Source organism: Mirounga leonina, unplaced genomic scaffold (assembly GCF_011800145.1).
Source record: "Mirounga leonina isolate KUSES-001 unplaced genomic scaffold, KU_Mleo_1.0 Mir_153, whole genome shotgun sequence".
NCBI classification, from domain to species: Eukaryota; Metazoa; Chordata; class Mammalia; order Carnivora; family Phocidae; genus Mirounga; species Mirounga leonina.
Genome location: NW_023270387.1, coordinates 101186 through 128672, shown reverse-complemented (window position 1 = coordinate 128672; position 27487 = coordinate 101186). Strand labels below are relative to the sequence as shown.

Sequence of the window (27487 nt, the reverse complement as noted above, 5' to 3'; positions counted from 1 at the left end):
AAAAATACATAGCTTATATATAAGCTTCTAAGGGCAGAAAATATACCATAGTTAATTTAATGGTCAGTGTTTAATACAATTCCCCCTGGAAATCAGCACTCAGAACTTCTGTGAGGATGATGGTGGTCCTCTGTCCTCTGGAGGAAAGAGTTGCATTGATTAGAGGTGTCTGTATCAGCCTGGAGTGGTCATTGTTAAAAGGACCCGCACAGAGCAGAAGAGAGACATTCATGTTCACACTTTACTAACGCCCATGTTTTGAGCACTGCACTTGCCAGAAATTGTGTGAGGGGCTCGACACAGGACATGGTTCTCGTCGCCTTGGAGCTTCCATTCCCCACATGACTGAAACACATGGTGATGAGCACCGAGCATGGGAGGCAGCTGGCGAGTGGGGGAGGCAGCCCACAGGCTCTGGAGCAACCGCCCCACCCAGGGAGGCAGGGAAGGCTTTCCTGACGCCTGCCTCAGTCCCCATTCCCGCTCCCCTACTACAGGCCACCCCTGTCTGACCCCCTAGCTCCTACCTGGTCACTTGGCTCCTTCCCTTGCTCCTCTCCACTCCAGACCTGATGTGGATGCTCTCTGTGTCACCACATCACCCTCAGGATGAAGTCCAGACATTGTGGTATAATTCAAAGGATCGTCCCCCCTCGCACTGCCGTTTTCCTCCCTGCTCAATTTCTAGCTCTCCTGCAGCACGTGACCCTCAAGGCATATCAAACTACCTTGAGTTCCAAGGGTCTGTCATGTTCTTGCTTATCTTCTGCCTTTGGGGCATGCAGAACATCCTCTTTCCCCTTACGGAACCTTTACCGGGCTAGTTCATGTCCTTACTGTAGGTCTCCGTTCAGATCCGTTCCTCTAAGCCGGAAATACGAGTGTCATCCTAGTCTCTTCTCTCTGCCTCCTCTTTTTATTTTTTAAAGATTGTATTTACTTACTTACTTAGATAGCGTGCAGGAGCAGGGGGAGGGACAGAGGGAGAGAGAGAATCCCAAGCAGACACCCCACTAAGTGCAGAGCCAGTCGAGGGGCTCAATCCCAGGACCCTGAGATCAAGACTGGAGCCAAAACCAAGAGTCCAAGAGTTGGAGGCTCAACCGATCGAGCCATCCAGGTGCCCCAGTCTGCCTCCTCCTTTCCATTCCATCACCAAATTCCAAAAATTCTAGGGCTAAAAAGCATCTTGCTGTGGGCCATTTTAAAATTGTTCCTACTCATTCAAACACACTTACAAGGTTAGTATTCTTATTCCTCATTCTCAGAGAATTTGTTCATCTCAGAGATTAAGTTACTCACTCAGGATCACATACTCAGTAAGTCACAAATCTGGAATACCATTCAAATTCCATCTGACTCCAAGGCCAACGTGCTTTACCATGGCAAGGGATATACTAACAACCATTGTGTTTGTTCCAAAAACATCATTACTTTGAGACATTTAACTTCATTGTGCTTGTTTCTTCCATGGTTATACAAAAATCAGACACTAGATTTTTACATATTTTCATCTTTTTAACAATTCCTTTTAAATCTCTACTTAAAGTAGTTGCCTGTTTTAATCAAGGCAGTGAGACTTCATGGTTGCATATGTATTTCTAAAGGTTAGAAAGTGAGAAATAATTGGAAAGTGAATGATTTAGGTGTTTTTTGTATCAAAGAAAAATTATTTAAAAAGTAGTATAGGCTAATCTCACTTTTATGTGGAATCTAACAAAGTTGAATATGCAGAAGCAGAAAGTAGAATGGTGATTACCGGGGACAGAGAGGTGGGGGGAGGGGGAGATGTGGGTCAGGGCACAAAACTGAGTTGTGTAGGACTAGTAAGTCTAGACCTCTAATGGAGAGTGTAATGATGATAGTTAATAACACTGCACTGATACTCTTGTGAAAGAGTTCCCGAGACCTTTTATGGTACAACTGAGTAAGTTTGTTTAAGGAGTGCAGGGCCAGGACCCGTGGGTAGAAGGAGATGCACTTTTGCTGTGTGAAACTGGTGCTGACATGCTGAGTGCTCGAGGGGGAGGGGACGTGCAAGAGGGTCTTAGATCATAAATTTCTTCTTCGAGTTTCTACTTGTAAAACTACTTCTGCAAGATTTCTCTGGTGCTTATCATTCAGTTTGATATTAACTATCAGTGAGATGTGCAGGCAGTCATGATGTAGGACAGACGTTAGGGTTCGAAGCTGACGGCCAAGAAAGAATTCTTGAGATGTCTTTGGTACAAAAAGGTGGTTTTATTAAAGCACAGGGACGGGACCCATGGGCAGAGGGAGTAGCATGGGGTCATGAAGAGTGACCCTTTTTGTACTTTCAAGTTGGGAGGGGGTTAGGGATAACGTAAGTCTCTAAGGAATTTGGAAGCAAGGTTTCCAGGACCTTGAGGTGGCTAGCTGTTGTTGGGAAAAGGTCATTTATTACCGTCTAATAAAACCTGAGTCGTGAGACCCTTCAGATGTGTATTGGTGGGTCATATGCTTGGGGGATGATTGCCAACACGTATCTTGGGGGGTTTAGAGATAAATGATGTTTCCAATGGAATTTTTTTAAAATTTTTTATTGTTATGTTAATCCCCATACATTACATCATTAGTTTTAGATGTAGTGTTCCATGATTCATTGTTTGTGTATAACACCCAGTGCTCCATGCAGAACGTGCCCTCTTCAATACCCATCACCAGGCTAACCTATCCCTCCACCCCCTCCCCTCTAGAACCCTCAGTTTGTTTTTCAGAGTCCATCATCTCTCACGGTTCGTCTACCCCTCTGATTCCCCCCCCCTTCATTCTTCCCCTCCTGCTTCCCCAATTGCTGGATCATATGGTAGCTCTATTTTCAACTTTTTGAGGAACCTCCATACTGTTTTCCAGAGTGGCTGCACCAGCTTGCATTCCCACCAACAGTGTAGGAGGGTTCCCCTTTCTCCGCATCCCCGCCAACATTTGTCATTTCCTGACTTGTTAATTTTAGCCATTCTGACTGGTGTGAGGTGGTATCTCATTGAGGTTTTGATTTGGATTTCCCTGATGCCAAGCGATATTGAGCACTTTTTCATGTGTCTGTTGGCCATTTGCATGTCTTCTTTGGAAAAATGTCTGTTCATGTCTTCTGCCCATTTCTTGATTGGATTCTTTGTTCTTTGGGTGTTGAGTTTGATAAGTTCTTTATAGATTTTGGATACTAGCCCTTTATCTGATATGTCATTTGCAAATATCTTCTCCCATTCTGTCGGTTGTCTTTTGGTTTTGTTGACTGTTTCCTTTGCTTTGCAAAAGCTTTTTATCTTGATGAAGTCCCAATAGTTCATTTTTGCCCTTGCTTCCCTTGCCTGTGGCAATGTTTCTAGGAAGAAGTTGCTGAAGCTGAGGTCGAAGAGGTTGCTGCCTGTGTTCTCCTCTAGGATTTTGATGGACCCCTGTCTCACATTGAGGTCTTTCAACCATTTGGAGTCTATTTTTGTGTGTGGTGTAAGGAAATGGTCCAGTTTCATTCTTCTGCATGTGGCTATCCAATTTTCCCAACACCATTTGTTGAAGAGACTGTCTTTGTTCCATTGGACATTCTTTCCTGCTTTGTCAAAGATGAGTTGACCCTAGATTTGAGGGTCCATTTCTGGGCTCTCTATTCTGTTCCGTTGATCTATGTGTCTGTTTTTGTGCCAGTACCATACTGTCTTGATGATGGCAGCTTTTTAATAGAGCTGGAAGTCCGGAATTGTGATGCCGCCAGCTTTGCTTTTCTTTTTCAACATTCCTCTGGCTATGCGGGGTCTTTTCTGGTTCCATACAAATTTTAGGATGATTTGTTCCATTTCTTTGAAAAAAGTGGATGGTATTTTGATGGGGATTGCATTGAATGTGTCGATTGCTCTAGGTAGCATTGACATCTTCACAATATTTGTTCTTCCAATCCATGAGCATGGAACGTTTTTCCATTTCTTTGTGTCCTCCTCAATTTCTTTCATGAGTATTTTATAGTTTTCTGAGTACAGATCCTTTGCCTCTTTGGTTAGATTTATGCCTGGTATCTTATGGTTTTGGGTGCAATTGTAAATGGGATCAACTCCTTAATTTCTCTTTCTTCTGTTCTGTTGTTGGTGTATAGGAATGCCACTGACTTCTGTGCATTGATTTTATATCCTGCCACTTTACTGAATTCCTGTATGAGTTCTAGCAGTTTTGGGGTAGAGTCTTTTGGGTTTTCCACATAAAGTATCATATCATCTGCACAGAGTGAGAGTTTGACTTCTTCTTTGCCAATTTGGATGCCTTTGATTTCTTTTTGTTGTCTGATTGCTGTGGCTAGGACTTCTAATACTATGTTGAATAGCAGTGGTGATAGTGGACATCCCTGCCGTGTTCCTGACCTTAGGGGGAAAGCTCTCAGTTTTTCCCCATTGAGAAGGATACTCGCTGTAGGTTTTTCGTAGATGGCTTTTATGATATTGAGGTATGTACCCTCTATGCCTATACTCTGAAGAGTTTTGATCAAGAAAGGATGCTGTACTTTGTCAAATGCTTTTTCTGCATCTATTGAGAGGATCATATGGTTCTTGTTCTTTCTTTTGTTAATGTATTGTATCACGTTGATTGATTTGCGACGTTGAACCAACCTTGCAGCCCAGGGATAAATCCCACTTGGTCGTGGTGAATAATCCTTTTAATGTGCTGTTGGATCCTATTGGCTAGTATTTTGGTGAGAATTTTTGCGTCCATGTTCATCAGGGATATTGGTCTGTAGTTCTCCTTTTTGATGGGGTCTTTGTCTGGTTTTGGGACCAAGGTAATGGTGGCCTCATAAAATGAGTTTGGAAGTTTTACTTCCATTTCTATTTCTTGGAACAGTTTCAGAAGAATAGGTATTAATTCTTCTTGAAATGTTTGGTAGAATTCCCCTGGGAAGCCATCTGGCCCTGGGCTTTTGTTTTTTGGGAGATTTTTGATGACTGCTTCAATTTCCTTAGTGGTTATAGGTCTGTTCAGGTTTTCTATTTCCTCCTGGTTCAGTTTTGGTAGTTGATACATCTCTAGGAATGCATCCATTTCTTCCAGGTTATCTAATTTGCTGGCATAGAGTTGTTCATAATATGTTCTTATAATTGTTTGTATTTCTTTGGTGTTGCTTGTGATCTCTCCTCTTTCATTCATGATTTTGTTGATTTGGGTCATTTCTCTTTTCTTTTTGATAAGTCTGGCCAGGGGCTTATCAATCTTGTTAATTCTTTCAAAGAACCAGCTCCTAGTTTCATTGATCTGTTCTACTGTTCTTTTGGTTTCTATTTCATTGATTTCTACGATGATCTTTATTATTTCTCTTCTCCTGCTGGGTTTAGGCTTCATTTGCTGTTCTTTCTCCAGCTCCTTTAGGTGTAGGGTTAGGTTGTGTACTTGAGATCTTTCCTGTTTCTTGAGGAAGGCTTGTATTGCTATATACTTTCCTCTTAGGGCTGCCTTTGCTGCATCCCAAAGATTTTGAATAGTTGTGTTTTCATTTTCATTGGTTTCCATGTATTTTTTTAATTCTTCTTTAATTTCCTGGTTGACCCATTCATTCTTCAGTAGGATGCTCTTTAGCCTCCATGTATTTGAGTTCTTTCCGACTTTCCTCTTGTGATTGAGTTCTAGTTTCAAAGCATTGTGGTCTGAAAATAGGCAGGGAATGATCCCAATCTTTTGGTACCGGTTGAGACCTGATTTATGACCTAGGATGTGATCGATTCTGGACAATGTTCCATGGGCACTAGAGAAGAATGTGTATTCCGTTGCTTTGGGATGGAATGTTCTGAATATGTCTGTGAAGTCCATTTGGTCCAGTGTGTCATTTAAGGTCTTAATTTCCTTGTTGATCATTTGCTTAGGCAATCTGTCCATTTCAATGAGGGGGGTGTTAAAGTCCCCCACTATTATTGTATTGTTGTTGATGTGTTTCTTTGCTTTTGTTATTAATTGCCTTATATAATTGGCTGCTCCCATGTTAGGGGCATAGATATTTACAATTGTTAGATCTTCTTGTTGGATAGACCCTGTAAGTATGACATAGTGTCCTTCCTCATCTCTTATTACAGTCTTTGGTTTAAAATCTAATTTGTCTGATATAAGGATTGCCACCCCAGCTTTCTTTTGATGTCCATTAGCATGGTAAATGGTTTTCCACCCCCTCACTTTAAATCTGGGGGTGTCTTTGGGTCTAAAATGAGTCTCTTGCAGTATATTGATGGGTCTTGTTTTTTAATCCAGTCTGATAGCCTGTGTCTTTTGATTGGGGCATTTAGCCCATTTACATTCAGGGTAACTATTGAAAGATATGAATTTAGTGCCATTGTATTGCCTGTAAGGTGACTGTTACTGTATATTGTCTGTGTTCCTTTCTGGTCTATGTTGCTTTTAGGCTCTCTCTTTGCTTAGAGGACCCCTTTCAATATTTCTTGTAGGGCTGGTTTCATGTTTGCAAATTCCTTTAGTTTTTGTTTGTCCTGGAAGCTTTTTATCTCTCCTTCTATTTTCAATGACAGCCTAGCTGGATATAGTATTTTTGGCTGCATATTTTTCTCATTTAGTGCTCTGAATATATCCTGCCAGTCCTTTCTGGCCTGCCAGGTCTCTGTGGATAGGTCTGTTGCCAATCTAATGTTTCTAACATTGTAGGTTACATATCTCTTCTCCCAAGCTGCTTTCAGGATTTTCTCTTTGTCTCTGAGACTCATAAGTTTTACTATTAGATGTTGGGGTGTTGACCTATTTTTATTGATTTTGAGAGGGGTTCCCTGTGTTTCCTGGATTTTGATGCCTGTTTCCTTCCCCAAATTAGGGAAGTTCTCTGCTATAATTTGCTCCAGTATACCTTCTGCCCCCCTCTCTGTTTCTTCTTCTTCTGGGATCCCAATTATTCTAATGTTGTTTCGTCTTATGGTATCGCTTATCTCTCAAATTCTGCCCTCGTGATCCAGTAGTTGTTTATCTCTCTTTTTCTCAGCTTCTTTATTTTCCATCATTTGGTCTTCTATATCACTGATTCTCTCTTCTGCCTCATTTATCCTAGCAGTTAGCGCCCCCATATTTGATTGCACCTCATTAATAGCCTTTTTGATTTCTACTTGGTTAGATTTTAGTTCTTTTACTTCCCCAAAAAGGGTTTCTCTAATAACTTCCATGCTTTTTTCAAGCCAGCTAGTATCTTTAAAGTGATAATTCTGAACTCTAGATCTGACATCGTACTAATGTCTGTATTGAGTAGGTCCCTGGCAGTCGGTACTACCTCTTGTTCTTTTTATTGAGGTGATTTTTTCCATCTTGTCATTTTGTGCAGAGGAGAATAGATTAATGAGAGAACAGAATGCTATAACAGGGTAACAACATTCCCAGAAAATATACTCTAAACAAATCAGAAAAGACCTGAAGCCAGGGGAAAAGAAAGGGAAAGAGAGAAAAAAGAAAAAGAAAAAAAAGAAAAAGAAAAAAAAGAAAAAGAAAAAGATAAGATAAAAACAAACAAAAACAGAACAAAACAAAAAGAAAACCAGAATGTGATCAAATATGATCAGGCTGGTATATAGATCAGTGCCACACACTAGATTTGGGGTGTATTTTGGTCTGTTAGAAGAAAGTGCCTCCCAAAATTTTAAAGAAAGAAAAACTTATATATGTACAAAAGTAAGGGTTGATATGATGAAGGGATGGAATATGACTGTAAAGATGGAAATTATAAAAAATTTTATAAAAGGAATTGATAAGTTGTTTGAAAAAAGAAAGAAGAGGATTTAAAAAAAGAAAAAAGAAAAAAAAAGGGAGAGAATGTGATCAGACAGGGAAGTAGAAAAAAAAACATACACTAGAGATTTAGGGTATATTTTGATCTGTTAGAAGAAACTATCTCAAAATTTTAAAGAGAGAACAACTTATATATATATGCCAAAAATACAGGTAACTCCTATGAAGGGATAGAATATGACTCTAAAAATGAAAAATAAAAATGAAAAATAAAAAAAATTTTTTTTTAAAAAGGGATTGATAAGATATTGGTTGAAAAAGGGAAAAAGAAAAATTCAAAAAAAAAAGTTAAAAAAAAAATTAACTTTGAAAGACTAAAGAATCATGGTAAAAAAGCCATGAATTCTATGTGCAGTATTCCCCTAGCGCTGGAGTTCTGCCATTCTCATTGATCGGTAAACTTGGTCTTGGCTGGCTGTTCTTGCTGATCTTCTGGGGGAGGGGCCTGTTGCCGTGGTTTCCAAAAGTCTTTGCCAGAGGCGGAATTGCCCCGCCCTTGCCCCGCCCTTGCCCCCTTCCGGGCTAAGTAATCTGCTCAGGTTTGCCCTCCAGAGCTTTTGTTCCCTGCAAGCTTTCTGTACAGCTTTGGAGGCGGAGAGTGAAAATGGCAGCCTCCCAATCTCTGCCTCGGAGTAGCCGAGAACTCGGGCCCCGCTCCTCAGTGAGCCCCCAGAGAAAAGCTGTCAGTCACTCCCATCTCCCTGGTCTCTGGCCACACTCCGTGCTCACCCGGCCTGTGACCGCGTGTTTCTGTCTCTGGCACTGGACCCCTGTGGAGTCTCCAAACCCAGCAGATCCCTGCGGTGCGCTCCCACACCTCTCCTCCCGGGGGAAGAAGGGGAGTTTCCCCGCATCTGCCATTTGTTGGATCCCTGCTGGAGGAGCAGGGGCCCGACTGTGCCACGGATCACAGTTTATGGCAACCCCGAGCTGAGAGCCCACGCCTGGGCTCTGTCTCTGCAGCCAGCTTCCCCGCTCTGATACCTGGGAGCTCTGCCACACTCAGGCACCCCCGGTCCTTCTGTGACCCCAAGGGTCCTGAGACCATACTGTCCCACGAGGGTTCCACCCCCCGCTTAGCCACTGGAGTGATGTCCCTCAGCGGAGCAGTCTTCTAAAAGTTCCGATTTTGTGCTCCGCGACTCTATCACTTGCCAGAAGCGGCCTATGGAGGCCCCTCCCCCGCCGTCTATCCTCCTGAATATTGCCTCGGATTCACTTCTCCGCACGTCCTACCTTCCAGAAAGTGGTCGCTTTTCTGTTCAGAGAGTTGCTGCTCTTCTTTTCTTCGATCTCCTTTTGAGTTAGTAGGTGTTTGGAATGGTTTGATCCCTATCCAGCTGAATTCCTGAGAGGAGACGAAATCCAGGTCTCCTACTCCTCCGCCATCTTGTTCCACCTCTCCAATGGAATTTTTATATGTTAAAGTAGACTTACAGGATCCTGGGAGTTGGGCCAGGATTGACTTTTGCCCTCAGCAAAGTATTAACGAGGCAGCTGAGTCCCTAGAGGAAGGTCACTCTGCCTGTTTCAAGGACTTGTCAGTGGGCTGTAGGTAGTAGGAAATTTAGTTTTTCTTCTGCGTTTGTTTTCCTTATCGATGAGAACCTTTAAGAATGTAGCAATCAGGGGCGCCTGGGTGGCTCAGATGGTTGAGCGTCTGCCTTCGGCTCGGGTCATGATCCCGGAGTCCTGGGATCGAGTTCCGCATCGGGCTCCCCACTCTGCGGGGAGTCTGCTTCTCCCTCTACCTCTCTCTCTCTCTCTCTCTCTCTCTCATGAATAAATAAATAAAATCTTAAAAAAAAAAAAAAAAGAATGGAGCAATCAGCACTTAGTTGATCCTTACCAAAACTAGGCAGGCTCTAGGTCAGCTTTCTGGGCTACAGGTGAACATTTTTAGGCTTCTATCCCTCAATACAGAAATTTGCTAAGAGAGATTTCATGTACTCTCAACTCAAAGGAGGGAATGTGACTATGTGAGTAGATGCGTTAAGTTCATTAACCTGATTGTAGTAATCATTTCAGTGTGTATGTCAAATCATCATGTCATATACCCTAAACACACTAAATATACACATTCTTTATTAAATAATAAAATAAAGAAATTCTTATCAGGCAAACATGCCATTAAAATTCTGGATCTCCTATTTTAAAAAAAACAAACAACACTGTAGGAAATTCTACCACCTACCCATAGATAACCACTGCTGTCAAATTTTATTGTATTTTTTAAGGATTGTATATATACATACATATATATATATATATATATATATAGCACTGTGTACACACAGATCATACCACATACCACATAGGGGCTGTTTTTAAAGTGGGAAGGTAAGTAACTGTGCCTCGTTGTCAGTAACCCGTTGGCTGGTTAGGGCCTGTGTATATTCTGAGGTGGGTCATCAGATGCGTTCAGCCTGGCAGTCGCCATGGGCCTCTCTCCTTTCCATCACTCAAGCCTGTCTGCCCAAAGGTGGCCGCTACAAGAAGTATGCATGAGAGGCTGCTTTTAGAAGGAGGAATGCTAATGAATCATTTGGAGGAAGGCAACAGGCTAGCAGTAATAATCTCTGTTGACTTTGGCAAGCACAAAGCTCTTCTGCTGGGAGAGATCCCTCCCAAACTAACAGCCATTATAATTTTAAAATGACAAAGGAACACAGGGAGAAATAAGAGAGGAAAGAATATTTTCCTCAAATGACATGGAAGGGTTAGAAAATTTCACATAGAATCGCTCTATCCATTCTTAATCTTTTGGGGCAACATTAGAAAAATTTTAAATGACTTTCTTTTCTACCCACATGCACGTGCCTTAAATGATCATTGCCAAGTGCAGCAGAGTATTTGAGTTGTGATTAGATGTATTTTTTATCTCAAATGTAGAACCACTGAAATGGTTTAGTCTGTCTGTCCTAGAATGCGTTAGTTCTGGTATGACTGATTTAAAATGTTTCATGAGAAAGAAGAATAGAAAATTCCAGGCAGTGGGAGATAGTGGCAAATGTCCAGCCCCCAGTCTTCTGTGTATCCTCGAGACAAGACAGAAGAAGAAAGGGCAAATAAAACACACAGAAACCATGTCTGTGGCATAACCTGCAGACACTGTTGGGCAGGAGGACCTTTCTCTGTCCTGTGGTCCTTCTGGCCAGACGTACCATCAAATTGACAAGAGACAGATTAACAGGAGAAAAATCACACCTAATAGACCTGTGAACAGGGAGGCCACAGAGACATGGAATTCCAAAGACAATGAGGCAACTTGAAGCTTCAGTGAGCTCAGGAGAGGGGTCGGGTTGGAGGACACACAGGGGAGGAAGCCCATTAGCAGGAAGGTGAGAGGAGATGTTTGGAACAACCAGGTTGCGCTGTGATGCAGATGAGTTTCTTAGGTGGAGCAGACTCTCTGTGAATAGCTCTCTTCCTGGTACCAAAAGGCAGTTGAGGGGGAGTTAAAGAGCTTTTCCTGAATCTGCTGGGTTTGGATTGCTTTTACTCTAAATCGTGTGCCTGCAAAGGTGGCCCATCTTGGGGCAGCCTGCCCGTGACCCCTACAACAGGGGTGACCAGAGTTGAAAATAACTGCAAGAAGGAAAAGGAAAACCTACTAGATCCTAAGGCAAGATCACGCATCCTCCTGCCCCGCTCCCCTCCATCCTGGCCTGTGAACACAAGGACAAGCAAGGACAGAGCGAGAAAAACTGCAGGAAAGGATGGAGAAGAAAAACTTTAGAAGAAAACTGGTGAATAAACTGGGGTTGATCTAAAACTACAGCCAGAAGGGGCTAAGCTGACCCTCCGTCTGAAAAATACTAAAAAAAAATCTGTCCAGTAGGTCAGAGTGCAGACTGCAGAGAAAGGACTTAGAAGGATGCATGGTTGGAAAGAGTATTCTTCAAAGGACGCACGTTCGAGGGAGAAAGGCAAAAATGAAGTGAGAAGTGCCTTTTGGCTACCGGGTAGTGAAAGAGAAAAGAAGCAAGAGGGTTCTGTCTTGGAATACGGCAGGTAACCAAAACCACAACCCCATCTGCTGCCGCCTGAGCAGCCAACAATCCATGACAGTCTGAGCTCTGCAGCACTCCCAGAAGACAGTGCTACTGGACCAGAAATTTTGCACAGTAATAATAATTTTTTTTAATTATTTAATAATAATTTAAAATAGGAACAGAAAAAAGTTCCAGTTGTCCTGCATCCTCACTGGAGCATGGTACAATTATTCTTGTTAGTTTTGGCCATTCTAATAGGCATGCAGTATATCTTATGGAGGTCATCATTTGCATCTCTTTCTTGGCTAATAATATGGAGCATTTTCCTCTGCTTATTTATCATCCATATTTATGTTTTGGTGAAGTGTCTGTCAAAGTTTTGCTTACTTTTATTTGGTTCTTTTTGCCTTTTTTTATTAGATTTTTATTATTGAATATTGTACGCTCTTTATATATTCTGGATATAAATTCTTTATCAGATACATGATTTACAAACATTTTCTCCAAACTGTGGCTTTTTTTTTTTATTCTTTTAACAGTGTCTTTCAAAAAGTGAAAGTTTTTCATTTTGACGAAGCCCAGTTTACCAATTTTTAAAAATTCATGTGTCATGCAGGGCGCCTGGGTGGCTCAGTTGGTTAAGCATTTGACTCTTGATTTTGACTTTGGTCATGATCTCGGGGTTGGAAGATTGAGCCCCACATTGGGCTCCTTGCTGAGCTGGAGCTTGCTTAAGATTCTCCCTCTCCCTCTCCCCCTCCTTGCTCGTGTGCTCTCTCTCTCTCTCAAATGAAAATTAATAATAAAAATTTTTTAAAATAAATTTACTCTTAAAAAAATAAAATAATAAAAATGTTTTTGCTAATGCAAGCTGTGAAATTTATAGGTATAAGGTATCTATCATATGCTATCATCCCTTTAATGCCTGTAGAGTCTGTAATGATGCCTTTCTCATTCTTGGCATTAGTAATTTGTATTTCCTGTCTTTTGTGTTTCTAATCTGGGAGAGCTTTATAGATTTTACTGATCTCCTCAAAAAACTTTGTGTAATGCTGGCACCGAAGAAACACTCATTTCCTTACAGGCGGTGAATTCAGGCTATCCCTGTGCCTGCTTTCCTTCAGACAGACATTTCCTGGGAACTCACTGTGCAGGCCCCTCTCCAGCATCAAGAATGCACTGGGAAATATATAGGATGCCTTCACAGAACCACCTTCTTGTGAGAGAGACAGATAATACATGACAAAAAGGTAAAGCATAGATGTTATTCAGTAAGATGGGGGCAAAGCAGGAAGTGGAGATTGAAATGTTAAAGATTAGGGCTTTACTTTCAGTCGTCATGAGGGAAGGCCTCAGTGAGCAGGTGTCTTTTTGGTGCAGACTTGAAGGTGTTGGAGATGTGTTCACAGGTATCAGGGGAAGATCTTCCAGGAAGAAGGTAGAGGGGGTGCAAACGTGCAAGTGTGCTTGGTGCTTCAAGGAGAAGGAAGGAGGCCAGTGTGGCTGGAGCAGAAGGATGGAGTGGGGTGCATCCAGTCCCGGGTCAGAATGTGTGGGGCCTCCTGGGTCGTAGTAGAGATGGCTTCTGTTTTGAGACAGGGAGCCATTGTAGGGTTTTAGGATGAGAGGTGACAGAATCTGAACGGTGTTTTAAAAGTACTATTCTGACTGCTATGGTGAGAAGAATTCTGTGGAGGGAACAAAAGCCGGGTGGGAGATGATTGCAGCCATCTAGGTAATATGGCCTCAACCAGAGTGGGAGCAAGAGGTACTCAGACCCTGGGTTCATGTTAAGGTACAGTTGACAGGATTTCCTGTTCAAAGCTTTTGGGGTATCAAAGAGAGAAATAAGTGAAGGATGCCACCAGGATTTTTTTTATTTCCTGAGTAATTAGAAGATGGGAATGCCATTAAATGAGATGGGGAGCAAGATCAAAGAAGCAGGTTTTGGAGAAAACATCATAATGTAGAATTTTTTCGCAAGTTCTCACCTGACTTCAAGTTGTTCAGCTTAGTGTCCATGAAGGTAAGTGTTCCACTATTTAAAATAAAGAATCAAAATTACATTAACCAGAATGGCCCTTAGAGATTGCTTTCAGAGCGAGGGAAGCATTGACAGAGAGGGTAGATGGTGCTTGTCCTGCGGGTGCACGGTTGCTGAACATCTGGTCTACCCAGTTGGCCGAGGGCACGGTCGTGTCTTTGGGCGAGTATACTCATGGTTTGTGTCACTACCCTGGCCCTCAGCTAAGAGCTGAAGAATACAGACCCGACGAAGCTTTTACTGAGGCCAAGTCTGCTTTTCTCTGGCTATAATCTAAATGGGAATGAACTTAACATCAGCCATGGGAATATCTAGGAAATAAAACGTTGTTTCTTAAATTTGATATCCTGGGCGCCTGGGTGGCTCAGTTGCTTAAGTGTCTGAATCTTGATCTCAGCTCAGGTCTTGATTTCAGGGTGATGAGGTCAAGCCCCATATCAGGCTCTGCACTTAAAAAAAAGTAATTGATTTTCATCCTGAGAAAATCTCTCTTAACAGGACCAGAAACTAATTTTCTTTAAATAACTAATTTATTTTAAGGTAATAGTGTCTTGGGATGAACATGCCTCAATAGTTTAGGGTTAAAAGTGGATCCTCAGTATTGGGCAAGTACCTGGGGCCTTAGTTTCCTCACATAGAAAGTATTTATATAATTAAAAAATAATTTTTACACATTTCCTCTTCTCAAAAATCTGAAGGCAGGTCCTTGAAAAGTGAGAAAGTTGGAAGAGATCATTTCTAAGTGCTCATCTGTCATTTTAGTCTGGGTTCTACCGTTATTTCCCTGGTGGATAAAGTGGAAGCCATGTAGATACATATCCTGTGCTCCCACATTGATGTGACTACATCCACCCAACGACTCACAGCGTCGATAAGGAATCGCAGAGTGGGATGTGCAGAGGAGAACTGAACAGTGTGCCAGGTTCTCAATTTTAAACTTAACTAGCATATCGATATAATGCAGTTCATAAAAATGGTGTGAGTTGCGTTGACAGGGACTGAAGTTCATTTTTACCCTAAAAGAAGGAGGGTAAGACAAGCATAACTTTTCCCTAGAAAAGTGGAGCCTTGCTTGTTTGTGCATGTGATTCCGAAGCCTCTGAAGAGCTAGTCAGCTAGTTGGCTTCGTGTCAAACTGGTGGTGTCAGTGGTCCTCCTTTTCACCTTCCTTTAGGGAAGTCCTACAGCCGTCACAGCTCCAGCCACCTTGAAAATCCCGTTTTAAATCCAGGCTCACTGACTAGCCCCGAACGGCTGAGTAGAGGTGCAGGTGGAAGGAGACGCGCCCCATTCTTGGCTCAGTGTAAGTGGTGGCTTCTAGCTATGGTGGTCCCTCACACTATGTAGCTTGCAGTGTAATTCAGTGTTCTGTTTTTGTGAAATTGGTTTTTAAAAATACAGGTAAGAAAGGAGATGAGGCAAAAGACCTTGGCTAACAACCTTGCTCCTGAAAGCATTGTTATGGAAGAGTAGAAAAAACGGTGAGACCCCTCTTCCCTCTAAGGGGATTTCCTTGACCTCGATCTCTGTGACAGGGTCCAGAGCAGCAGCTCCAGGGAGCCCATGCTTCCTAGGACTCACTCCGGGTCAATGCTGACCAGCCCGCAGGGGCCCTAGAAGCTCTCCAAGTGGGGGTACGCGGTGAGGCACACATCCCTCTGCCCATCTTACTATAGGAGCTCTCCTCCAACGGTGCCGGTCCTTCCCTTTTCTTCTTCGGGTGGGTTTGTGCTAAATATCTACTTTTCCCAAACTAATGTCTGTCGTTTAGGGCATGCAAAGATGGAAAAGCTATAAAAATAAAGTGTTGTAGCAGCTGCTTGCCGAAGCATAGAGGCAAGTAATAATTCAGAATGAGCACACAGAGCTTTTCCAGGGGAATCAGTGACAAATTCTTAGGTGGGGGGATGGGGGGAAGTTTAAATGGTGTTATTTTTATTATTAAAATTATAGCTCTATGTTTCACAAAATAAGAATAAGATTTAAAAAATGAAATACGATGTCTGTGAACCCAGGTAGACATCCTGCTTTACCACTTACTGTTTAGTATGAATTTAAGAGTTTTCTGTGTATTATAACTAGCTCTAGGTTTCTAGAGGACTCCATTCTTTTTAAGAGTATTCCATCTTAGCTGTTTTCAGCTGTATTAAAACAGAATAACAACACTTTATACATAAAGCCAACTTCACCAACTATAGTGAAAAGTAGACAAAATAACATTGATCAAGTGACTGGAATGTAGTAAACCTTTAGTAAATGCCGGTTCTCATCCTCACAGTTCTATTGAAATTAATATAATACCCATGTTCATAAGAGTTTATTGGATAGTTTTACGTTTAAAACTAAAACACGAGGGGTAAGTATATAATGAGCTTACAAGTAACTCAACACAATTAGTGTGCTAAAAACCAAACTCTACCAAATTGGTCTGTTTGATTTTACTGAAGGTGGGTAAGTATATTTCAGTTTACCATAAGTAGAAATTACTTGAAAATACTCTACAATAATAACAAAACTATGTATTGTGCATTTACAATTATCAAGTAGTAAATGGCTTACGCTCTCCTTACGTCAGTGAGAACAGTGAGTATTGCATACATTTATTAGAAGATTAAGACTTGTAGAGCAGGTAGGTTTATGCCAGGGCTATAAATAACATTTTCCACAACATTGTAACCCTCCCACCAATCCTGTGAAATGGGATCATTATCATTCTTATTTTGGAGGAAGCCGGAGCCAGCACATGGCCAGAATAGAGCCTGAATCTGTGTCTCGTTACTCTGGCATCTGTGATTTTAACTGCTGTGAATCTGGGGTACTTGATGAAAATTTATGAATTTGGTCACAGGATGAGGAAAAAAATTGTGTAGCTTAAAAATGTGTGACATTATGATGGTAAGAATGGTATGATGGACATAGCATTAGAATACGGATTAGTTTTGAAGGTCATTGGGCAACATTTACCACTTAGGATATTCTCTAACACTTACTTGCTGTGCCAAAGTCACCTGCCCCTGTAGGTTATTGGAAGATCTTGGTTGTATCAAGTGAGTGTGTAAAAATTGGTTGATTTAGTCTTATGAGCATCCTCTTTTCAGGTATTAAATTCCTTTATTCCCACAGATCCATGATCTGAAAACGGGTGTGTTATTGATTCAATTACTTGCTTCTGTCAGGAGAAACCTTAAATGAATAGGCTGGCATTTTATAGGAAGTGAAGCAGATACGGTTACATCCACAGAGCGGTCTGTGCGCCTTCCGCTCAGCTGGCTGAATGAAGCAGGAGCCTTGTGAAGTCACTTACTTCATAAATAAAGGCATAGACAAGTACTGGGGGCAGAGGTACTTTGTGTTGGTTATTGATGAGTGACATTCTAAGGGTATAGTAAAAGTAGGTTCTTAATAGGGAATAACATCATTTGAGCAACTAAAAAATGTGAAAAAACACGATGCTCTCCACTCTTCTTTTCCTACTTCTTTTCCATTATTCACTCATTTGCAGATTCATAAGGCATTTTGGCACTGTAATATGAAGGTGAGTCCAGGTTTTAGGAGTACACGTCCACGCCATCGGGGAATGATGAGGGAAGCCGAGAACAGGAGAACAGGGCTAGTGAGGCTGGAGCACAGAGTACGCCGAAGATTAAAAATATACTAAGGCAATAAAAATGCCTTTCTAGCCCGTTGGTGTACAGAGAAAGAAAAGTCAGTCTGTTTCGGGCACACGGTAGAGCTTGTAAGAGGTCATCTTGTTTATTCAGAACTCCTTCAGACCGGGAAAGCAATCAACAATAACGATTGAGGACATTGAAAGTCCGTCATAGATGATAATCCATTACCTACAGCCTAAGTTCACAAATCACGAATTGCACAGTAACCCTGCAAGATCTTACCTGGTCCACGCCCTCACCCACCCACATTGCAGCCACGGAATCTGCGGCTTGGAGAGACGAACCTGGAGCAAGGGGCAGAGTCAGGGATCCCGATAAAGCCAGTCCTTCTTCAATGCTGTGTTCTTCCAGTATCTCGAAGGCTTCCCAGAGTTGCCTCAAGTCCAGATCCCCAAGAACTCTGTCCTCAGCAACCCTGAATTTGTCCTTAATTTTTCTAAACTTGGGACTGCAAATGATGCAAGCTCCAAACCCCTCAGAACAGAACTCCTTGAGCTGGAGACCAAACCCTTGGGTTCTGAAGCTTGAATCTTCTAAATTGGAATCCTTAGCTCCTGAGGGGTTACCTAAATGTTCACCTTCCTCCCTGAGGTATAAGTCCTAAGTGCTGAACTGAGAACCTCAATGGAACCCACAGCCCAGCTTCGAATCCTGAGCCTCTCCCCCTTCAGTTCAGCTGAGCCAGGAGTCAGAAAGTCCTTGGGGGATGGAACCCTGGTGCCTTCCAGCTGTAATGGACATCTTGCCCTTTCCTCTGGACTCCTGGCATAGACAAGTACGGTTCTGTCTGCCCCAACAGCTTCTTGCCCTCCTCCCTCCCCTCTGCTGACTTCTCCCTGACGCACAGACTGAGTTGAGAACTACTTGTTGTTAAGTTATAGAGTACACAGTACCCTTCCTTTAATAATAGTCATTTTCCTGTGGTGTTTTGTTGACTGCGCTCTTTTCTGTGCTACCTTGAGTGTCTGTCCCTGCCGTCTCTCATGTCACGTGTCCCATGTGCCTAGCACAGTGTCTGGTACTGTAACGATCTGAGCTGATGAATGAATGAATGAACGAACTGTTAGGATTGTGATGGTGCATGTGAGGTCTGAGGGCTGTGTCTAAAATCATCCCCCATCAGCAAGGAAAGGCATTCTGTAAGTGTGGCTTCTGAACGAGGTGACCGTGGGCTGTGTCGTCCAGTCATCTTTCCCTCTGTGTTCGCTGCCGCGTGCGTGCCAGGCTTGGGTCTCCTGGCCCCTGTGGGAGAGGCTGGGAGCGTGTCCGTGCCACTTACTGAAGCCTGTGTCTTTGCTCTACCAGCTCCACTGCTCAGCAGCTTCAATGTGTGCTGGACACACAGTTCCAACAATTCCAAGTGCTTCTGTGACATCACATTACTTCCCTTCTCACGCTCAGCGTCAGAGTGACTCGTGCTGAGCCTCATGTGAGGACTGACTTAAATGCAGGTGGACGAACCTTAGTCACAGGCTCATTTTTAAAGATAACTGCCTGGAGTTCAATGTGGGTGTTTTTCCTGACAGTGTATAGAAGGGAAGATAAGCTCAGAGAGATGAGAGCTGATGCATCTGTGATTCATAATAAAAATCTACACTTGCCATCTCTGTGCACACGTTTTCAGCAGCAGTTTCTGAGGGCGAAAATCATGGCGAGGTCAGGGTCTCTCTCAGAGCGTGCGCTGGGTGATGTGGGCTTGGCCCTCCAGGTACGCTCTCCACCGCGCCCACCGTCCTCAGCCTGTGGGGGCTGGGCATCAACACAGACTGTGGGAGGCATCCATGGGCTCCTTTGTCCCCGGGCTGAGTTGGGAGCAGCCCGTGGGAGGCCCCTGTGGGATAACAAGGGCTGGAGACTGAGGTCAAGGGACCAGTTCCCCAGCTCTCTCCTTGAGGGTTGGTTGTTGCCCTTACCGAAGATCAGAAACTCTGTGACGGGCCCTCACCTTACAGTTACCTGTCCAACTTACAGTGACCGTTCATCCTTATGCTCCTTCTGGACTAAGCCAGCACTGTCCTGGACCAGGGTAAAGCATGGCGCCATGTTGGATTTCCATAATTCCTGCCCACACATTCCTAGGGTCTCCTCATGCAGCTCCTCAGATTCCCCCAATTTAAGTATGCTATTTTTTTCCTGCCTGGAATCTGTCTTACACAGTGGTTACTTGAGGAATGTGAGAACAGGTTTTTGTGGGGTGCCTGGGTGGCTCAGTCATTAGGCTTCTGCTTTCGGCTCAGGTCGTGATCCCAGGGTCCTGGGATCGAGTCCCGCACTGGGCTCCCTGCTTGACGGGGAGTCTGCGTGTCCCTCTCCCTCTGCCTCTCTCCCGGCTTGGGCTCTCTCTCTCTCTCAAATAAATAAATAAAATCTTTTTTTTTTATAAAGATTTTATTTATTTATTCATGAGAGACAGAGAGAGAGAGAGAGAGGCAGAGGGAGAAGCAGGCTCCCAAGGAGCAGGGAGCCCCATGCGGGACTCGATCCCAGGACCCTGGGATCATGACCTGAGCCGAAGGCAGACGCTTAACCATCTGAGCCACCCAGGCACCCATAAATAAATAAAATCTTTAAAAAAAAGAGAATAGGTTTGTGTATATGCAGCCCTTTGACAGTTTCTGTTAATAGAAGCAAACCATTTAAACCTCTTTTTTTGATGAGGTAATTGGGATATATTTTGCTTGTATTACACATAAACTTTTTAGTATTCTTGAGAGTACTCTATTAAAATAGATCAAAATAGATGCATGTGCCCAGAGAGCTACTGAAGAACATTTCAAAATAACCCACAAACTGGAGACTCACAAGAAACTGACATTTCAGACTTAGTTATTTTATAAAGAATCTGTAACTGTTTCATTATTTACTCCTGTTTTCATCCTCTCACAGGGTCAGGTTTCTAATTTATAAAAGCAAAGTATCAATTGGTGATAAAAATAAAAAATATGTAACATACACAAGACATGCTGGCTCCCAACGAAAGTGACAAACAGTTCGGGCATCAGCTGTCACTCGTCAGACTCGGCAGCGGTGTGACTCGTGACACGTTTGTGTGATTCATGTGACACATTTATGTGACACATTCGTGTGATTTGTGTGACTCGTGTGACACATTCGTGTGACTCGTGACACATTTGTGTGATTCGAGTGACTCGTGTGACACATTCGTGTGACTTGTTTGACACATTCGTGTGATTCATGTGACACATGTGACACATTCGTGTGATTTGTGTGACTCGTGACACATTTGTGTGACTCGTGTGACACATTCGTGTGACTCGTGACACATTTGTGTGACTTGTGTGACACATTTGTGTGATTCGAGTGATTTGTGTGACACATTCGTGTGACTCGTGTGACACATTCATGTGATTTGAGTGATTCGTGCGACACATTCGTGTGATTCGTGCGACTCATGACACATTTGTGTGATTTGTGTGACTCGTGACACATTTGTGTGACTTGTGTGACACATGTGATTCGTGTGACACATTCGTGACTTGTGTGACATATCGTGTGATTTAAGTGACTCGTGTGACACATTCGTGTGATTCGTGTGACTGATCACCCAGAAGGACAGTGTTGGATGGGATGAGATGCCTCCTGGGGGAAAATGGAAGCTGATTGAGTCAAAATCAAGACTTGCTCTCTCAAAATCCCTCTGGAAGTCACAGGATTTGGTAATACATTGTGAACATGGGTGGTTCTGTGTGGGTGCTCTGTGTGGGGTGTGAAAGACAGGAGGAGAGAGCAGGAAAGGTGACAGGAAAGGACAAGAAAATCTCCACTTCTGGATTGAGGCAAGTCACAAGGATGCCATTAAAAAGATATGCCTTTCAATTTCCTCTGTCCCCTATTAAGCTTGATGCTAATTTGAAAGGAATATGCAGCGTTAAACATATAGCAGGACACACTGAGGCTCAACCTCTGTTTTCGTTTGTAGGGTTGTATTTGCTGTTGGCTTAATGGGAACAAATGGGCTCCAGGCTTTGAACTTTATTCCTTTAATATTTTGCAATGTGCCTTTCTTCTAAGCACTGGGGATCTCCTGGTGAATAAGGCCAAACAATCCTTGCTCTCCTGGGACAGAGAAAACCACTCTCATTGTTTAGTGCTCCTCAACCCTGAAGGGGCAGCCAGGGGTGTGTGTGGCCAGGGATGAAGCAGACAACGTAAACACAGTGTCATTGTTAGAAAATTAGAATAAAAGTACTTTTATCCTCCTAAAGTGGTTGCAAAATTGCTAGTTGTGTCGACTGTTAATCTCTAAGTACTCAAGTCTAATTTTTCCCATGGATAATTGTGCAGATAATAAAACATATGCTCTGGAATTACCTTCATTTTCACCTTCCGGCTTACATCTGACCGTCCACTATGGTGGCTCTTCCATGCTGCGTGGATAGTTACACGCCACTTACATTTTTCACATGTCTGCTCGAGTAGAATTGTGCTTTAATTTTAAAATTTCAAGGGTTTTTGAAGCAAAAAAATAAAAAGTTAAGCTACGTACTTAATATAAAGCTTAGTTTGTATAAGAGCAGTTCCATTTGGTAAGAGCACATTATACTTAAACAGAAAATAGAGGAATTACTACACATGCTCTGGGCTCAAAGCACACAGTCCAGTCAACTCAGAAGCTAATTTGTGTCGCCGGCATTTTCAATAGAGATGGATTATTCCATCTCTCACTATCTGGGGTAACAGGCAATATTTCGCCAGCAAAAAGAATCAGGAAAATGAGGTATGTAAAAACTGTTGATTTTCATGACCTAATCAATATTTGAGTACCAAGGGGGCAGTGGCTCATTACTTTCCTTCCTAGAACTGGTATTTATGTATTGTGATAAAACAAATTTTTAAAATACAGACATGAAAATGTAGGTTAGTAAGCATCTAGTCATGCTACCTATGGCTAAATGGATGAAGAGAAATTCTTAATAAATATTTTTCTTAAATAGAAGAACTGACTTGGCAAAAATGTGCCCTTTAACTGGAACGAAAATACCTCTTTTGTTGATATATTGCTTTGGGTGGTTATTCCTCTTTCTAGTAGATGGTTTTACTAGATTTCTTTGCAGTTAATGTACAGTTCTACAATACAGCCTTAGAAAACCCATTCTCAGAGGGGTAATATAATCCAGCAGCATTGAATATCTTTCTTGAAAGTCTTAAAATGTGTATTCCTTGAGAAGTTGTTTTACACATTTTGCTTTTGCATTTGAAAGGCAGGGATTAAGCAAGACCACTTGTGACAAAATACCATACACAGAGCCTTTTCAGGCTACAGTTCAGGGAGTCCGAGGCAGCAAAGTATGCATCTTGTTTGGTCACCTTGCTGGCAGCCCTCCCTTTATCTCACCGCCCCTGCAAGGAGGACTGCCTTCCTTGTGTGTGCAGTGTCATCTTCCTCAAAGCAACCTCAAATGCCTCTCTCAGCGTTCTGTATTGGTCTCCCCTGTCAACAGAGTGCCCAAGAGATGATGAAAATCCAGGCCTTTTCATAAAAATGTATCTGACATGCATGTCACTCCAATGGATTAATGTTAGTGCTTGCAACGAGGAGATGCTTTAAAACTGAAGGAAGCATTCTCTGTGGAAATGTTTTTGCTGTTTCCTCAAAAGAACGGAAGCTATAGGTATGAAAGTCATAATAGTCCAGAAGGAAAACGGGACATATCCTTAGGAATAGTGGCTTGCCAGGGTTGAACCTGCCATTTATTCAGATAAACAGGCATTCAAGTCATAAATTGGTATTTTAAAATTTTAGAATTAAAGATGTCACAACTCTAACTCAGTGTAAATTTAGAGGTGTTACGTGAATGAATAAAACTCTGGAAACCAGATTAAAAATCAGTAAAGTTACTGATAATAATTTTTCTTTCTTTAAAAAGACAAGTCACTCAATCTCCATTGCAGTCCTTGCTTTTCCATGGGTTTTCCACTTGAGTAAGGCTGAGAACTGATAAAGTTGTGATCTTCTTGTTCATAGAAATGCATATTCCTGCGGCTGTAAAAAAACAATGAAGCCCAAAGTTAGGCGCTTTCCACATTTGTAATTTCAGTTGACCCTGGAAAGGTCCTGTGACATGGGCTGGAGTAATTATTTCACCCATTCTTATAGAAGAAAAAGAACAAAACAGACTTGGTTCTTGGTCTTTTGGTAATTGGTACTAATTTGTGTCCATTTTGTGCTTTTTTGGTTTTGTTTTAATAGCATGAGAACTTTTCCCCCACATCCTCACTCCCAGTACTTTCATCTCACTTTTATAAATCCCCTCTTCTTAGCTCTTTTCTCCTTTGATTTTAGTTTTTCTTTTTCAGCACATTGCTCATGTTCAGCAGACGTTTCCCCTCCCCCTCAGGTTTGATGTTCCTCTGGTTCACAGCAGCAGCTAAGGGGGCAATATGTGGGGAGGCAGGGCTGGAGGGGGTTCTTAGAAGCCAGAAGAGTGACAGAGAGAAGGGGTGGGGCTTCAGAATCTCAGAAGGAAGGTGATGGATGGCTGCTTTGTGACAAGTCTTGGTGACCTCTTCGCAGTTCTACCTCATACATTCTGTTAACTCAAATAATGCCGCTCTTCTAAAAACTCACCTCCAAGAATCACCTTTTGCCAATACCGACATTAACAAATTCTTCTGAGGGAAAATTGCACTCTTTTAAGAAAGACATTGGAATTAATACTTATTTTTTTAATGGAAAAGAGTATCTATTAAGGATCACCAGCTTTTTGAGGAAAAACTCTGATATAAAATACAGAGTACAAAATATTCATTGAAAATCAGTATAGGGGCACCAGGGTGGCTGAGTCAGTTAAGCAGTTAAGCATCTGCCTTTGGCTCGGGTCATGATCTCGGGGTCCTGAGATCGAGCCCCGTGTCAGGCTCCCGCCCAGTGGGGAGTCTGCTTCTCCTTCTCCCTCTGTCCCTCCCCACCCCCACTCCTGCTCTCTCTCTCTCAAATAAATAAATAAAATCTTTAAAAATTAATAAATAAAAAAATAAAAAGCAGCGTAGGAGTAAATTCTCTGAATTGTTCTGATCTGTGTAGAGTCTTTATTACTAATGTCTCTGGATTTAGATAAGAGAAGATAATGTGTCTTTGAAAGCAGCAAAGGTGTTATAAAGGACAAAAAGATGAGAATTAAAAACATAATAGCAGAGGGGCGCCTGGGTGGCTCAGTCGGTTGGGCGGCTGCCTTCGGCTCAGGTCATGATCCTGGAGTCCCAGGATCGAGTCCCGCATCGGGCTCCCTGCTCAGCAGGGAGTCTGCTTCTCCCTCTGACCCTATCCCTTCTTGTGTTCCCTCTCTCATTCTCCCGCTCTCACTCTCAAATAAATAAATAAAATCTTAAAAAAAAAACCATAATAGCAGAGAAAAACTTTCAAAACACATATTAGAGGATAAAGTTAAAGAAATGTCCAGAGTCTGTGAATTGTGTAAGACTGATGAACCACAGACCTGTACCTCTGAAACAAATCATACATTATATGTTAAAAAAAAAGAAGAAGATAGCAGAAAGGGAAAAATGAAGGGGGGGGGAAGCGGAGGGGGAGATGAACCATGAGAGACGATGGACTCTGAAAAACAAACAGGGTTCTAGAGGGGAGGGGGTGGGGGGATGGGTTAGCCTGGTGATGGGTATTAAGGAGGGCATGAACTGCATGGAACACTGGGTGTTATATGCAAGCAATGAATCATGGAACACTACATCTAAAACTAATGATGTAATGTATGGGAATAATATAAGAATAAAAAAATTAAAAAAAAAAGGGTGCCTGGGTGGCTCAGTTGGTTAAGCGACTGCCTTCGGCTCAGGTCATGATCCTGGAGTCCCTGGATCGAGTCCCGCATCGGGCTCCCTGCTCGGCAGGGAGTCTGCTTCTCCCTCTGACCCTCTTCCCTCTCATGCTCTCTGTCTCTCATTCTCTCTGTCTCAAATAAATAAATAAATAATCTTTAAAAAAAATTAAAAAAAAAACTAATGATGTATGGTGATTAACATAACATAATAAAAGAAAATTAAAAAAAAAAATGTCCAGAGTATAATGCAAAAAACAAAAACAAAAAAAGAAAACACAAAACCAACCAAACAAAAAGACATACAGAATTAACTGGAAAATTGGAAAGAAAAAATAAGAAAATTAAATAGTAATCCCAGAATGTCCAGCATCCAAAAGGAGTCCTAGAAACAACACTGACAGCCAGAAACAAAATTATCAGGGACATGAGTCAAAAATATTTCTCAGAAAAATAAAAAAATATTTCTTAGAAAAGGCCACATGTTTCCAGATGAAAAGATTCACTGGGTGCACAGAACCATGGAGGGAAAGAGATTCCCTCTAATAAAAAATTATGTAATTTTAGGGTAGCAGAGGCAAAGAGACTATCCAGAATCATATTTCCCAATAACAACTGCAAAAACTAGAATCTAACAGAACAATTCTTTCAAAGTTATTGTCAACCTGGAATTCTCTACCTAGCCAAACTACAATAAGATTGTTGATAATACAAAGTCATTTTTAGACATGCAACATCGGAAGAAGTCTGCCTCCCATGCGTACTTTCGCAGTTAGCTCCTGAAGCATGGGCAGAACTAAGAGAGAGGAGGTTCTGGGATACAGTACACAAAGAACCCAACACAGAAGCAAAGCGAAGAGAATGCTTGGGAGGATGCCAAAAGGAAGATCCAAAGACAACGTACATTCGAGTCTAGACCGCATCCGGGTATAGGTTAGCAGATATTCTTCAAGAAGCTAAAATTCAAAAAACACATAGTATGTTGGATGAGTTAAAAGAAGATACAGATTGAAGGAGAGTAGATTTTTGTTGAATTAGTCATAAGTACACAGAACATGAAGTGTATGAATATGGAAAGAGAATTTTTAACTACTGGGTTTCAGGACACAGGGAAGTGAGGAAAGGCACCATTGTGTGCTGCTTGTCACGGCCGGGACTAGCCCCGCATTACCCGAGCATCATAGGTACCTGGCAAGACTTACGCTGTAACTATGGAATAACAGGGGCCGTGAAGTGTGTTTGTGTGTGTCCATGTGGGTGTGTGTGCGAGGGGAGGGAGATTGTGAAAGTGAGATAAATGCTCAGCTTTGGTGGGAAGTCTACAGATAATGACAAACTTGGAAAATCAGAAATCACAATATTACTAAGTTATATGGATATAAGGATTGAAATTATAAAATAATCAGCTAAAATAGTTGATAATATTGCCTCTGTGGATCAGGAAGAGGGGAAAATGAAGAACAGGGGGTTGCTGTTTTTTTATAACACGCTTATAGAGTCCTTAAATTGTGCACATGCATAACTTTGATAAAACTAAAAATGGAATTGAAAACAAAGCAATAGCTAAAGAAATCAAAATGTAGAAATAATTCCCTTATTACTTAACAAAACTTCCTTATACAGTATCTAAAGACCCACTTTTTTTTTTTTTGGAAGATCTGAGTTCATTACAATGCAGTTGACTAGAAAACCCAGGTGTATCTGTGATAAACAACACTTCAGTAATTAGAATGTCAAGAGATGACCTTTTATCACGATACATGAAAACTTTAGAAATTTCATGTACTTTCTGGAACACACATAGCATTTACCCATACAGTATAACTCAACATTTATCATTGGTTTGACAATGTTTCTCATGTAACTTAACATACCAAATAAACAAGCCTAATTAGCCAAAATGACTTCAATTATATCAAATCTTGGGAAGTTTGTTAAAAACCTCAGAAGGGTTTAAAGCACATGCCTGGATCATTACACAACTTAATATTTAGTTCTCTATTTACCCAAGGTGGCAGTAAGAGTTTCTACAGAAGGTTATATAGTTGTTAGCAAAACTTAGCTCCTTTAATAATGAGAAATTTTAACTTTAAGTGATCAAAGACCTGCTAAAGACAAAAATATAGAAACTTTGGCTTTCTGGGTAGATAAAAGAAAGAAGAAACTTTGTTTATAATTTCTTATCAAAAACAGACCAACAATTGGGCGCCT

The 27487-nt window shown here is 41.9% G+C and overlaps 1 protein-coding gene across 3 annotated transcripts in view; it reads left to right on the top strand.

Annotated features, from left to right (window-relative positions):
* Positions 1-27487, top strand: part of TRPC6 (transient receptor potential cation channel subfamily C member 6) — a 116395-nt gene that overhangs the window by 52887 nt on the left and 36021 nt on the right. Inside the window, exon 1 of one of the 3 annotated variants that reach the window (XM_035008769.1) lies at positions 12586-13015. The exons of the other annotated variants lie outside the window; for them this stretch is intronic. Within the exon in view, the coding sequence (XP_034864660.1) occupies positions 13005-13015 (11 nt within the window). The 5' untranslated portion in view covers positions 12586-13004. Of the gene's footprint in view, positions 1-12585; positions 13016-27487 lie in introns of those variants that run through there. 3 annotated transcript variants of the gene reach the window in all.